The sequence below is a fragment of the Thunnus albacares genome, chromosome 3 (genome assembly GCF_914725855.1).
Source record: "Thunnus albacares chromosome 3, fThuAlb1.1, whole genome shotgun sequence".
In the NCBI taxonomy this organism is placed as follows: Eukaryota; Metazoa; Chordata; class Actinopteri; order Scombriformes; family Scombridae; genus Thunnus; species Thunnus albacares.
This window is the reverse complement of record NC_058108.1, coordinates 33583571-33599728: the sequence shown is the minus strand read 5'-3', so window position 1 is coordinate 33599728 and position 16158 is coordinate 33583571. Positions and strand designations below refer to the sequence as shown.

Sequence of the window (16158 nt, the reverse complement as noted above, 5' to 3'; positions counted from 1 at the left end):
AAGAAATATTCTGAAGCACAGGTGGCAACTTATGTATTTAAATGAGATTACTTTAGAAAAAGTTGCCACCACAGATTGCAGTGTTGAAATAAATCAATTTAACCTCTCAATAAAGAAATACCTTTAAAATCTTTCTCATACAAGTGAAAAATAACATTACATTCTGCATTAATTACATGTTTATCGCATTTATTACACATTGTAGTGCATTAGATGTAACTTTGTAATTTGTAATTTGTAATTTTGAAATTGGGAATAGGGCTGCAACTAACAATTATTCACATATTCAATTAATTTGCAGAGTATTTTCTCGATTATTTGTCATATCTAAAAAAAATGTCAGAAAATAGTGAAAATCGGCCATTATACTTTTATTTTGTAGAGCTCATGGTGACGTCTTCAAATGTCTTGTTTTGTCTGCTCACCAGTTCAAAACCCAAACATATTCCATTTACTATCATGTATGAAACAGAAAAGCCTCAAATCATCACATCTGAGAAGCTGAAACCACCAAATATTTGCTCTTTTTGGTTAAAAAATGGACAAAAATGATTATTTCATTATCAAAATAGCTGCCGATTTCTCTGTTTAATTGATTCATTGACTATTTGTTACTAATCTAGGACTTTTACAAACCTGAGGTGTTGTGGTTTATGATTGGAGCCTCAATCCCCTAAGCTACCGGGGTGGCCTGGTGTTATGACTTCACTTTATTCCCTATAGTGCTGCTCATGCTAAAACTAAACAAACAAAAAACTCTCCTACAAGGCATTTGGATGAAAAGCGTCCTTCCAACAGCAGATACGCCTGTGTGTGTGTGTGTTCAGTCCATTTGCACATGCATGCATTTCTGTATTTACACTATATATATAGGGCTCAAATCCGTCATCGCAGCAGACATGGGAGCTGGATTTTCCCAAGAATTTGAGTTTTCTTAAAGCTGGGACTGTGGGACGCTCCCTGCTGTGTGCGGTAACAGCCTCACGCTGGATGGTAGGATCTGTGGTGAGGAGAGACACCATCACTCCCTTTATAAAAACCTGCTCAGCTGTTATTCTTCAGACCAGGGTGTGTGTGTGTGTGTATTTATATGTGTGTGTGGGGAAACACTGACTTCTCTTTCTTCTGTAATATCTATCCAAAGTAAAGCCGACACACTGAGAGAATTAAAAAAAAAAAGCATGATGGGGAGAAACACGCACCACTGTTCAAACAGCCAGTCACTAATCTGAGACGGACACTTGTGCAAATATCAGTGGGAGAAAACAGACAATCGCCTTCAGCTCTCACATTTCTGTTTCCTCTGATTCATTTGCATTGTCTCTCTCTCTCTCCTCCTTTTGGGTATTTTTGTCCCTCTTCCCCTCCTACTCATCCTCTTCTTTCTCTTCCTCCTTGTTTTTTTTTTCCTTCCTCCATCACCTTTCACTTATCTGCCTTTGGGGTGTTTCAATTAAATGCTCTGCTCCCCTGTGGATGTATGGATGTATAGAGGGAGGGAGGGAGGGGAGAGAAATGAAGGATGGAAGTGTGAGACACGGGAAGGAGGTATTAGTAGAGGGGAAGTAGGATGGAGCGTAGACTGATATATAGATAGAGGGAACAACAAAAGAAGACGAGAAGGAGAGGTGAAATGAAAGGAAGGACGGTGTGATGGTGGTAAAACAACAGGCAGGAGAAATGGAGGTGACAGGCAGGAGAGAGGGATGGATGGATGTGAACATGAAAGAAGGTGGAGAAAAGTGATGATGATTGTCAGAGAGAAAGGGGAAATACATCAGGAAGAATAGAAAGTTGTGGGTGAGTAAGAAGCATGGAAGCCTGTAGGGGACAATATTAAAATGATAATGCAAACTTGAAAATGTAATTTCACAATAGCATTATAATTTCCCACATGTGTTATTAGAGTAAAAAAATGAAAATGCAATAATCCAATCACATGCGGTTCTATGACCGCATTAAAATGAAAATTAAAAAAGCTGTTTGATATTTAGTTTCCCAGCTGTACAGTGGACAATATTCAAATGCAGTATAAACAATGTAACCTGATTTTCCATTTATGCAAACACTATTTAAGCTGCAATTAAATTTAAAATGTAATTTTCGAACAATTTGAAAATGAAAATGGCTTTTTACATTTCATTTTCAAAGACTGAACCTGCTGTACAGTGAACAATATTCAAATGCGATAAGCGCAACAGCGCCCCCTTTCTACTGCATTTTACGTGAGCGAGACATTTAACGTCTTCGCTCTCTGATGGACAATCTATGTCATGCTGGCACTTCTTCTTCTTTGGCATTTCTGTGCCGACATTCATTGTCACTCATCAGCTGACATATCGATGGCCGAAGAGCAAAACCTCCTATCTGAAAAATGCACTTTTTTGAGAAAATACATAATAAAAATACTGTTTTTGGACTATATTACTATATTATGTGGTATTGTTTACGGTATGTTTGTATGGTTATTACAGTATTGTTAACACATAATATAGTAATATAGTCCAAAAACAGTGTATTATGTATTGGGTATCCCTAACAAATAGCATTCTGCAAGAAAACAACAGGTTTTTTTTAGTTTTTTCAAAAAAGTGCATTTTTCAGATAGGAGGTTTTGCTCTTCGGCCATCGATATACACGCCAGTAAGGATATATTTATATATATAATAAGCTAATATCAGCCAATACATCGTCTCGACTGATTTATTGGTCCAGCTGTGATTAGCTGTATTCACCTCCCAGCCTGGCTGTGTTTTGCATGTTGCCATGGTTACAGCCTTCCCCATGCCATCAGGTCATGACCCTTCCCAGAGTTCAGTGTATGTGTGTGTGTGTAATATATACATGTACCCGGTGTGTTTGTGTTTGTGTGTACTAATAGGAACATGTGTATTTGTCACGCATATGCTACCAAGTGTGTGTGTGTGTGTGTGTTGTAGCGTGTTTGTGGTGTGATGTGCTCAGATTGTGCTGAATTAAGGGGCAGTCATGTTTCCTCTGGATGTTGTGAGAGGCTAATATTTAGCATGTGTGTGTGTGGTGGGTTTGCGTGTTCATGCCAACTGTGTGTGTGTATGTGTGTGTGTGTGTTCTGTCCCTACATGCTGTGTTTGTCTGTCTGAGACCTCTGCCTGCAGCTCTGTGGTCGACAGAGAGACTGAAGGGAAATTAGAAAAATGAATGTTTGTAGTCCTCAGAAGTAAAACACGAGGAAGATAATAATACATCTCTGTTCCTCTTTTCCTTTAACTTTTTTCCCCCCCTTTAAATTCACATTTCAGTAGAAAATCATTTTTCCACATCTTTTTAACACATTTTTTTTACACTCTGCATCTGCTTGCTAGAAACATTTCTTGCAGTTATCTTTTGTCACCGTGTCTCTGGAGCTTCCCTGCGATTCTTCCTGGATTTCTTCCACGGTGGTAAATCTTCTCCCTTTCAGTCCCAATTTTAGTTTCACCAAGCTGTAGGCTATACTGTCTAGCGGCAAATCCGATAATCCCCCCCCCCCCCCGCATTCTAGACGTTTTGTGCATTTCCCCCAAAATTTGGCATATTTGGTATCTTTTCTTTGGAAACGTTGGAATCTCCATTATGCCTTCAACTGAACCCCATTGGTTGGCAAAATAACTTTAATGATTTGTAATTGTTATATAAATGTATGTACATGCATAAAATAATAATAATAACAACTTACAGTGGGCAGCATTGTGTTCCCCTTCACAACATATTGGATTTGGCTAATACAGGATAGTTGCATCTGGCTATCATTATATATAATTGGTTGTTTTTTTGTTTTCTTGGATTGTCTGTTTTTCAAAGCTGCCATAAAGTGGCTCTTTCACTTTTGTATTATGTCATCATTTACAGAGATTTACTAAAGGAGTCCCCCCAATAAAAAATCTGTTATTATCAAATATTCACTGCCTATTGTCTTGAGAGGCAGCTCTAAAAGGTACCTTCTGTAGCATATTTGATGATTTATTGGCAAATTGACAATTGTATATTGAGCTTAGGGATCAACAATGGAGAAGTGATTATGCTGCAGGGGAGCCATCTTTTAAGCCTACAAGGGGAGTGAGGGGAATGTTTGATAGTCAAATACAATACAATTTTCAGCAGAATGTTCCTTTAATATCACATTTTATTTGTTTTAACTTGCTTCTTTTAGTTATTGCATTCAAATATATATTGAAATTGCTTACATTTGGCCTTTTGAAATATGTAAATAGGGCTGCAACTGATGATTATCTATTTAATTTGATGATTATTTTCTCATCTGATCGTTTTGTCTGTAAAATGTCAGTTAATATGGTCATTGTAGCCCAAGTTGATGTCTTCAAATATCATTTTTTGTCTGACCAACAGTCCATAACCCAAAGATATTCAGTTTACTATCATATATGACAAAGAAAAGCATCAAATTCTCACATTTGAAAAGCTTGAACTAGCAAATAAAACCACTATTAAAATAGTTGCAGATTAATTTTTTGTTGATTAATTGACTAATTGACTCATTATGTCAACTTTACATGTAAATACTTGATTTTTAGTCTCTCTTGCTCTCTCTACAAACCCCTCAGGACATCTGTTACAATCAGGAATCAGTGTCAAAGTGTCAAAATGAGTCAGAGACACATGTCTAAAACATACACATATTTTGACATCCTGGTTAATCCTGTAGTATTAGTCTGTGTGTGTCTGTGGGGACGTTCCCAGTATGTGTGTGTGTGTGTGCGCCACTCGCAGGTCTTTTTAGGGTCATCCTTCCTAACTGTGGTTTCCTGGTCGACCACATTTATCAGCATTCTGATGCTGCATCAGTCCAGTAATTTCTTCTGTTCTGTGCTACACATCTGGTTTAACTTTCTCTTTCCTCCTCCTCCGTTTTTCTTTTCTGTCTTCACTCTGATGGATCTCCTCTTCGATTTATTTGGCCTTCGCTCTTCTTCTTCTCTTTTTGCTGCCTTTCCTAAAGGGTTTTTTTTCTTTCTCTCTCTATCATCACTTCAATTTCCTCCTCTGTCTGTCGTCTGTCTCTCAGTATCTTACTGTTAGATGATAAGTTATTTAAGGTGTTGATACAGTGTGTGTGTGTGTGTGTGTGTGTGTGCATGTGAGAGAGACAGAGAGTGAGTTGAGGAGAGGACCAGACTATGATAATGAAATATTAACTATGTTGTTGCTCTGACTCTGTCTGCTGACCTGCCCGGATAAGGTCAAATAATACAGTTTGTGTTTGTGTGTTGTGTGTGTGTGAGAGAGAGAGAGAGAGAGAGGGTCAGTGTTTGTGTGTTAGTCGGAGGTGGAAGCTCATTAAGTACAAATGTCATATCAATCAGCTGCTCAGTTGTTTTAAGGCAGCTGATTATAGATGGCTGGTCAAAGTTAATCACCTTGGATAAATGTGCATCTCTAAAATAATGCCTCAGAAACTTTACAATGACACCTTACAGACTTTGTCATCATGTTTGATTTTTGCAGTATCTGGTCAGTTTGGAACATTCTTTGAAGCTAGTACTGATACAGCAAAGTTTGTGTTTTCCAAATGACAATAAATACTGTGAGCTGATTAGTGTAAATACAGCCCAATTTATCATTTCAAGGGTCTCATGTCCAGAAAAAAAACGGATGCAATTCAACAGACTGACGTTTAGAAGGACGTCCATTGTTGGTGGTAAGATCCCTGACTGCTCCTGTCCACATGTTGCAGTGTCCTCGGGCAAGATAATGAACCCTAAATATCTCCTGATTGTTAGGTCAGTACCTTGCATTGTAACTGGCTGCCACTGGTGTGCGAGTGCATGAATGAATGGATGAATGAGCGGCAAAAACGTAAAGTGCTTTGGATCAAAACGCTATATAAATGCAGCCATTTACCGTTGTTGTGACGTTATTCTGATCAGGAATCATTATAAATTTGCTCTTCACCAATGCTTCTTGTTTGCATTTACACATCCAATCAATTAAGTGACTAAATGCAAACGGAGTATAAGATAAAGACAGTTATAAATGGGCAGTAATGACGCTTAAACATGTGATGGGTCACTTCTCTCTGTTTCTGCCTGTCTTCTCTCTGATAATAAGAAAATATACTTAAAAGTAAACCTGCAATCATAATTGATTAGTCAATCAGGAGAAAACTAATAAGCAAATATTCTTTGGTTTCAGCTCCATACATGTGAGGAGTTGGTGCTTTTATTTGTCATATAGTTGGGTTTTGGACTGTTAGCTGGGAAAAAACAAGGAAATTGAAGGCATCACCTTGGTAAATTATAAAGGTATTTTTTTGATATTTTCCGACATTTTATAGTCTAAAGGATTAAAGAGGATAATCGTTAGTTGCAGCTCTACTTAGAAGCTATAAACATGAACAGAAACAGAACTTAACAACAAAACTTAATGGCAGAGAGCAGGAAAGGTCACCATCTGGATCACAAGGTAGACAACAATTAAATCTCTCCATTATGGGAAATACCATCACAGTTTGAATCCTCTTTGGCCAATCAGATCGCTTGACTAAAACTAACCCGTGTATGACCTGTAGTTGGGAGAGATGGATGGACAGAAAGGTGGCGACGACAGAACGAGTGGGAAAGTTTACCTTTCTCACCCTCCGCTGTGAGCGGGGGAGGGAGGGATGAAAGGAGGAAGAGGATATTGAAACGACAGGAGAGACGGCGTAACAATGAGAGGATGAAGAGGAGCGAGGAAGGACGGAGGGGAGGATGGACACGGGCACAACGGATGACAGAACGGATCAGAAAATGAATAGAGGAGATAGCAGGAGAGAGAGCAAATATTATGAGACTACCTACTGTCCACACGCACACACTAACACGTCCAGCTGTGACCAGTCTGTGTTTCCCTCCAGTAAACATCATATCCAGCCTTCTCGTGTCCTGGCAACAGATATCTTGACAACCGGATGGGAAAGCATCTTTAATATTGTGAGTGTGTGTGTGTGTGTGTGTGTGTGGTATGACTTCAGTCAGGGACACACACAAGACTTAAGACCAGGTGATTGGGGACAGCTTGTGCAACTAGGGACAAAATCCGTGTCCACAATTGGTAAAATGCTGATTTTTGGGTCAGTGATTAAGGTTAGGGTAAGGGTTAGGGTTATGGTTAGGGTTAGGGTTAGACAGGTAGTGGTTATGGTTAGGGTTAAGATTAGGGTTAGGTTAGGATTATGGTTATGGTTAGGGTTAGGATTAGGGTTAGGGTTAGACAGGTAGTGGTTATGGTTAGGGTTAGGGTTAGGATTAGGGTTATGGTTAGGTTTAGGGTTATGGTTAGGTTTAGGATTAGGGTTATGGTTAGGGTTAGGGTTAGGCAGGTAGTGGTTATGGTTAGGGTTAGGGTTAGGATTAGGATTAGGGTTATGGTTAGGATTAGGGTTATGGTTAGGTTTAGGATTAGGGTTATGGTTAGGGTTAGGGTTAGGCAGGTAGTGGTTATGGTTAGGGTAAAGGTGGTTATGGTTAGAGTATGTCTATGTTAATACCCCAAATTTGACTTAAGTAAACCTGTGTGGTGTGTGTGTGTGAACATGAGTTGTCTTGATACTACTGTGTGATCTGCTTCACCTTCTAATTATCCTGTTAGATTGTTTGTTTTTGCACCCTGATATCTCATTAATCAGGTGTGTTTTCACTTCACCCTTTCACCTGGTTTATGGTTGTTCTTATTCTATTGCCACGTTGTCTTTGAATTGAGTTGATCAACTAAATCAATTACTGAGCTAATTGTTGCAGCTGCAAAGCAGATACTTTTACTTCCAGGAATGAATATTACAGCTGACTGCACTGACCACAGAATGACCGCGGTTTCACTTCTGCTTTAAACATGAAACCGTGACTCTAAAGCCTCATTACTGATTGTTGCTGCGATTCAATATCTTACTGTGAGCAGGGTGACTGCTGCAATGTAAACTAAGGTTAGTGTTAGTGTCACCTATACCCCTGTTAATTAAAACTAAGTTTAGCAAACTATCTCTCATTACCGGGTTCATTTTTGGCACAGTTACCACTAGTAGTATCTGCATTTATTGCCAGACACATTCTAAACTGTTTTTTATGTATTATCAGCACTTCTGTGAATTACGGTTGCTCGTAACTTACATCGTTGTCAATAGAGCTAGGATAAATACTACCATCCATCAGACTGTATTCCATGCTGGACACTGCTGAATCTCTCAGGAAAAAAAAAAACACATGATGAGCTGATGAACATTCATGTTATTCACAAGCTAATCTAGTCTTCCTGCCCTGTATGTTCTGTGCTCCACCACATACATACATATTCATTCTCCCTGCTGTCACAGGAAATTGCTCCACTCACAATGAAAGAAGTTAATATTTTGGAAATCCTTCAGTTCAGGTTTTTAATAGATGAAGTAACATTAAGTTACATTTATGACCTGATTATGTTGTTACCTCTCAATTGTTTCCTCCTGCCCGGGGGGGAAAACCCTTTGTATGAACTTATAACTTCCTGAGACTAGAAATCACATCTTATTTTACTTTTTTCCAAAGCTACTGCATGTCATTGTTCAATTGAACTGCTGATTCATATTCAAACTGGAAATTTGAAAGCACATTCTCTAAAACATCCAGCTGTGTTTCCCGAATATCTACAAGGTTTTATCTTCTTTATTCGATGCTGACGGTAGTATTTGCTAGCTGAGCTCTGTTTTGGTCTTTATTGGTACTGCAGAGGAATAAATTAGTTGTGACAAACAGAACTGAAATCCTTTGACAATATTGGTTTTTCTGCTTCTCATATCCACGAGTGCATGTAAAGCTTACTGGAACAGAACAGAGAGGGACAGACAGACAAAAAGAAAGGGTTAGTTTGGTTCACTGGTCTTGAGCTCTCTTTGAAACAAAGCAGAAAAAACTCTGCACAACTCTCATTTCTCTTCTGTCACTTTCTATCAAGCCTCCATCTCTCTCTGTGTCTCTATCGTCATAACAATCCTTCTCTTCTGCGCCAGCTCTTCTCATCTACACGGCTTTGTTGCTGGTTTGTTTCTTCTCTCTTTCTCTCTGTCTCTCTTTCTCTTTCTGTTATTTCCCGTATATCTCTACTTCTCCTTATTTTCCCTTTCTCTCTCCTAATTCTACTCATCAATACATCCGTTTTATGCTGTTCATTTGGGTTTAGGCGACAGGGATGAAGCAGAGTAGCACAGACATCCCTTTCCTGAGACCCGTCCTGCAGCTCCTCCTGGAGGATCCAAGGTTGTCCTCAGACCAGATGGGATATATAAACATACAAGTGTGTTCTGGGTCTTCCTCCAGTGTCTCCTCTCGGTTGTCCAAAATACCTTCACAGGGAGGAGTCCTAATAGGATGCTGAAACACCTCCTTCCTTACATCTTACATTTTTAATTTATGTTCTTATTTATGTCTGTATTACCCTCTCTGTCATGTACCACCTTCATAGTTGTTGACTGTCTATCTATCCTCCTTTTTGACCTTTCTGTCACTCCGTATATCCCTCATCACCTCCTCCACTGGGCGTTTCATGTCTCACACACTGCTCAGTTTAGTTAAGTCTCGTTTCATCTTGTTTTATCTGGTTCTGTCGTGGTGATGCTTTTTCTTTTCAGGGTGTTTTGCTGCTGTTCGCCGCTGACCTCTCTGTGATACTTCCTCTGGTTCAGCCACACAGAGGAAACTGCTGGTTAACCACTGAAACTTAGACAGAGACAGAGCTGTAACTGACAGAAGACTGAGTGCTTGGATTGACTGAACTCTGACAGACCTATTCAGTGCATATTGAAAGAAGACTGAAAGTTATAGCCATGGTAGCGGCATGTAAGACTTGCACAATACATATTTTTAGGTAAAACGATGGAGGAAATGGATGAAAAATTAAACACATTGTACAAGTCTTCTCCAAAATACCATGCTTTTTATAATAATGTATATTGGAGAAGAATTGTATGATATAATTTTAATGGACATGTACTGAAACTCACACTGGTCTGCACCTCTGTGTGTAGTTAGAAAACATTCTTACCTCAAGTGGTGCAAATAAAGTAATGTTTGTGCAGTCGGTGGCACCAGAGGAAAGGCCATATGTAGAGATACTGTGGTAGCACTTTATTTTAAGTCCCTTTATTAAGCATTTATAAGCAGTAAACAAACATTTTATAAATATTTTTTTGTGTGTCAGAAATGATAACTTACCCTATGAAGACATTATATGTTATGTTTTAATATTCAGAGCTACATTCAGTTGAGCAAATTTATGCAGCTCAACTGCAACAAAGAGATCACTTTGAGCCTGGATGTGAAACAGTACATATATTAATTATATCAGTAGTGTAGGTCAGTGTAAGTGGGTGTTTCCTCTGCTGTCGAGCTCTCTGGTTTGACCCTGACGTTAATGGAGTGTGTCTGAGGTCCTCCAGGGCAACCAGAGATTATGTACATCCTCCTCTGTGGTCTGTCTGACACACAAGCACACACGTACACGCAGGGTTATGTTGCAGCCTGGCTGGTTAAACAAATTTGATCATTTCAGAGATTTTACACACATTCATCTGTCCTTTCCTACGCTGTCTATCTCTCTTTCTCCACTTCCTCCTTCTTCTTCTCTTCCTTTATGTGCAGACCAGCCTGTTGTAGCACATGTGACCCTTTCTGGTGTCTGAGCGCTCTGACTTCTGGTCGGGCTGCAGACCCCTCCAGGCTGAAGGGAAAAACAACATTAAGATAAAGAGGAACCGGTGTTTAGATTGCTATGAAACTAGCTGGTAATGGTGCGGATCAGCCTGAACGTCACTAGACTGATAATGGATGAAGTGTGTGTTTAACAGCAGGGAGGTCCAAAACACCACCGCACATTAATTTTTACACTGCTGTAAATAAACACACACTTTGAACGCTTTGTCTGCAGTTTCTTTTTTCCCAGACTGTTTTAAATGTTTATTTTGCCTCACATACAAATTCATCTCATTCCCAGTAAGTCATCTGGCTTCAACAGATGGAGAAGATATGGAGACTTTCATATTGTCAGTGTGCTTTAATGGTATTAGCAATATATTGCCAAAGCATCATTTAATAGTCACATTACATAAATAAAACAACTGAGGCAGTTCATTAAAATAAGAAAATGTATTTTTTGCGTGTCGACCATTTGGAATTTGTGTGCGTGTTAATATTTCTTTCTCAAAGCTCGGCATATTGAGTATGAGTTAGGGATGTGCAGAGAGCCCAGTATTTGTATTTGTATTTGTTGAGGCAGCAAAATTATTTGTATTTGTATTTGTATTTGAATAAAAGTGGAAAGAGGCTTAAAAATCCAGATTTTGTATATATTACGCTTTTAATTTTAGAAAATTAAAGTGTTACAATAAGCGTTCATGAATAAACTACTTTATGAAGAAGGTCACCACAGCGGGACTTGAACTGGAGTCTCCCAGATCATAGATGACTGCGCTGACTACTGAGCTAAAACTTTACTCATAACCTCATTGGAAATTGACCTCTACCTATTTATACACCCATAACACAGAGACAGCACACCATGTAACATGTAGTAGAACTTCAAAGATGATTCTTGCTTTGCACGTTTCATTTATTGCCTATTTTTTACAACCTAACTTTGTGGGAAGGAGAAGGGGAACAACAGGTTATGGAGAGTCCCTGGTAGATGTAACAGTGGAGCAGAGGAGAGAGACTGAGATAACGATGTAACTGATTTGTAAACTGGTATTTGACAAGAAGTAATTTTTAAATATTTGTATGAAACAAATATTAGTATAAAACCCACTATTTGTGCTTTGCTTTAAATAAAATCAGTATCTCTCAACAACCAGTCTTTTTTCTTTCTTTTTCTCTTTTCAGGGACTTGAGTGAAAACGGCATCCAGGCCATCCCAAGGAGAGCCTTCAGAGGAGCCACGGATCTCAAAAACCTGTGTGTGAAAACACAGATACACACACACAAAAACACACACGTATACATACAAAGCACAATGTAGATAAAAGAAAATAAAGGAATACAGTGTAGATAACAATTCAATGTTTATAAAAAGAAATATAGGAACGCTCATGTAAGAAGCTTCACTACGTCTGAACTGCACTAAGATGCATGAAAGAAGCTGTGTACTGTAGATAAAGACTAATGTGTTGATTGGTTGTGTAATTGATTAATTAACCGGATTTAATCTCATTTTCTATTTGTTACCAGTCAGCTGGATAAGAACCATATCAGCTGTATTGAGGAGGGGGCGTTTCGAGCTCTGCGATCTCTGGAAGTACTGTGAGTATTCAGACAAACGGAAGAATCCCTCCGGGGGATCAACGCAGACATTTCCTGCTCTTGTGCTTTGGAGGAAATACAAAATATCTTAGCTTTACTTTTATTCAGGCATCTGATTAATTAATAGATATTTTCACTCTGCTTTCTGCAATAATTTATCTTTGTTTTCTTCCTCTTTCTCTCTCTCTCTCCCAGCACGCTCAACAACAACAACATCAGCAGTATTCCTGTTTCCAGTTTCAACCACATGCCGAAGCTCCGTACCTTGTGAGTCCTTCATCCCTTCTCACTATGTTGATTCTGGCTTTCAAACCAAAGAAAGACACTTAACAATATTTGCTTTTTCCCATTTCCCTCCTCCCCTTATGTTTACTCTCTTCACTCTCTTTTTTCTGCTCTGTTGTTTCCTTCCACCTGACCTCTGCTTCCCTTTCACTACACGTCTTTATCTTTGACCTTTCTTTATTCCCTCCTTTCCTTGCTCTCCCCTTTCTTTCATCCCTTGCTTCTCCTTGTTTCCATTCCTTCTACTTTCTGTCCTTCACTCCTTCATTACTTACCTCCTTACCTGTACAATTTATCCATCATTTCCTTCCTCTTCCTTTCCTGATTTCCTCTCTTTCTCTCCCTACTTCCTCCTCTTCCTCCTCCCTCTTTTCCCAGTCGTCTCCACTCTAACTCTCTGCGTTGTGACTGTCACCTGGCCTGGTTGTCTCCATGGTTGCGGCAGCGGCCGTCATTAGGCCTCTACACCCAGTGCAGCTCCCCTCCCGCCCTGAGGGGCCTCAACCTCGCCGAGCTGCGCAAGAGCGACTTCGCCTGCTCAGGTACAGCAGTCTAATTCAGTCAACGAGTCCATAGAGGCATAGAGGCTGATAGAGCAGAAGTTGGAACGGTTTTTCTCGTTTGCTTGTAGGCCACGGCGGCAGTGCCTTCGTTCAGCCGTGCAGCCTGGCGTCTGGCTCCTGTCCTCCGATGTGCTCCTGCAGCAACAACATTGTGGACTGTCGAGGGAGGGGCCTCACCGCCATCCCCGCCCACCTCCCTGAGGCCATGACTGAGATGTGAGTTTACCAAAAGGAAAGAGCTCTACATCCACAGTTTACATCTCATCTGGAACTGCAGGAGGAGCTTTATGTTCTCAATCACCTAAATAACAAATACTCGAAAGTAAAGAATGGGCTGGGCATTATACCAGTGACTCCAGTAACCCCAGCTCGTAACTCCCCATAAAACCACAAATTGTCAATCTTACATATCTGTTCATGTACAGGTAAAAAAAGTTTGCTTTCCCCAGTGAGATTTAAACAATAAACCTGGTTACTGTAACCTACTGTATGAGAGTAACCTGATTTCACAGTGGAAAAGCATCACCCACATTTTGTAAGATATTAAGCATTTTCAGTTTCAGTTTGAGTGGGAATCACATTATAATCGTTGACAGATGGCCAGAGCTCTGAATTAATGTTGCACGTTGACTGTTTGAGTATTCTGAATAGGAACTGCAGACAAGCCTGTTGATGGAAATAACATCCAGCTGGCAGCTGTGGTGTGTAATGACCTACAGGAGGCAAATTATTAACGTGTCTCTCTCTCTCTCTCTCTCTCTCTCTCTCTCTCTCTCTCTCTCTCTCTCTCTCTCTCTCTCTAGTCGTCTGGAGCAGAATGGTATCAAGTCGGTTCCTCCGGGTGCTTTTACCTCCTACAAGAAGCTTCGTCGAATGTGAGTCCTCTATAGACAGACTAACTCATCTGAATACAGTTTGAGAGATAAATGCTCATAAATAAATAAGTTATAAATATATATATAAGTTCAGATTAAATAAACATTTTGAATAAATGTAATTTCTTTTCCCATGTTTGATCTTTTAATGTAACAGAGTGAGACTTTACCTGTATCGAGATAAAGAAAATTGAGAGAGTCAGAGCACACATGAAGGATCAGAAATCCCATCTGTCTGGGAACCTCAGATGAGGGTGCTGGAATCAAGCTGTAACAAGAAACTGGCAGAAAATAGATGGATGGATGGATGGATGGATGGATGGATGAATGGATGGATGGATGGATGGATGGATGGATGGATGGATGGATGGATAGATGGATGGATGGATGGATGGATGGATGATAGATGGATGGATGGATGGATGATGGATAGATGGATGGATGGATGGAAGAAGGAATGATGAGAAGTCCATAATTTTGATTTTTAATAAGGAAATAATTTTGAATCCCAGTCAAGATTTTGTACACTTTTATGAGTCTTGGGGAGTTTTGTAATTGAAATTCATATTTGGACAGTGTTTTCAGGTGACAGCTTTTCTTTTTATGAATTTTTGACTAATTTTCTGCATCAAATGATTAGATCACATACTCAAGTGTTTATGCTTGTGAACACGGATTTGTTTTAGATTAAGATATATTTATTTAAGACTTTTTTGCTGAAAACTAAAATATTTCCTTCAGCTTCTATGATCTGCTGTGTAATTATCATTTTTATGACATCAGGTGATTAAACATACATTTTTCTTCATAGGAGGTAGCTTGAACTTGGACAGTAAGCTAGGCTGACACCATCTACTGTAGCTGTGTTTAAAGGTTTATCTCAACCAATGAGATGACAGTATTTCTGCCTCCAGAGGGGCAATGCCTCTGAGAAAATGTTAATGTTTTAAACCCCGATCTGCCAACCGGATTACTCTCCTCTTCCTCCATCTCTTCTGTTCACCGAGCTGTGGTTTTCCTGCTTGACATAACAAACAGCCCCAGTGGATTTCCAGCATGGAGGAGCGCTTGATTTATGTCAGCCAGCGAGTAGATATAGTCCCCATCAGAGGCATTTTAAGGGTCTCGCTTGATGAATGAAGTGCATATCACTATGATCTAGTGCATATGTTTAAAATCTGGAGTTGTGAAACAATAATACTGGCTTCTTGACTTTCTACCCCTTTTCTTTCTTGCTTGCTTTGTGTTCTGTCCACTCTCAGTGCTTCTTTCTTTCTCTCTTCTTCTGCCCATTTCCATCCTCTGACATCCTCTCTCTCCATCTTTGTCTCTTTGTGGTTTTCCTTTTCCTCTCAATCCCCCCCCCCCCTTCCTCTTTCTTACATCATCACTGTGAGACCATCCCAAGCCCAAAGAGGAGGGTTGATTACATTAACAGTCTGGTTTAAGTGGTTTGTCTTACAATTTATCATGACAGTTGAGCGACTGAGATGTGGCAGAAGTACAAGGATTTTATCATCTAACATGTTGTGGTTTGGCCGGCCAGAACAAACCATAGATGTTAAAACTTCAACTTGGCTAGCAGAACAGTTTGCTCTGCCTTTCACATAAAAAAAGTTAGTGTCAAGCTCACTTCCAGTTCAGTCATCTAATGAAGTGAGGTTTCTACTTTTTTAGAAAAAGTTTTTTATTTGATTCAGTGTGATTTGGGGATCAGAAAATGAACAATAAAACCATTCATGTATGTTTGACCCCAGAGAGTCGTACATGGAAATGTTACATAAAGTAAAAATGCAGCCCTAAAACATGTACTGTATCTTCACCCTCCCTATCAGTTTTATTGTTCTAGTGGTCTGCTGTGACCGACGACTATATGGTGTCATGTCATGATATTTCCGAGATATATTAGTTATTATACTGCAGATTTGGGGGTGCTTTACTAGTCTCAGACCTGATTTACTATGATACAGATCACATCAAGTGTACTGAAGGAAGCTTGTACACTTTACTGCAACTCAAATGTAGACATAAAGCATCTATTTTTGTATGACATGTCTCAAACATGTTATGTGTGTCACGTAGATGAAACAGAAAAGAGAGAAATCTGCTTTTTCAAATCAACACCCACAAAAAAAGAAATGCAGAGAATATTAGACT

The 16158-nt window shown here is 39.4% G+C and overlaps 1 protein-coding gene across 1 annotated transcript in view; it reads left to right on the top strand.

Moving 5' to 3' along the window:
- Positions 1-16158, top strand: part of LOC122973464 (slit homolog 1 protein-like) — an 80181-nt gene that overhangs the window by 25741 nt on the left and 38282 nt on the right. The window contains exons 5-10 of the mRNA XM_044341018.1: positions 11862-11933; positions 12207-12278; positions 12474-12545; positions 12942-13105; positions 13195-13342; positions 13930-14001. Of these exons, the coding sequence (XP_044196953.1) occupies positions 11862-11933; positions 12207-12278; positions 12474-12545; positions 12942-13105; positions 13195-13342; positions 13930-14001 (600 nt within the window). The remainder of the gene's footprint in view (positions 1-11861; positions 11934-12206; positions 12279-12473; positions 12546-12941; positions 13106-13194; positions 13343-13929; positions 14002-16158) is intronic.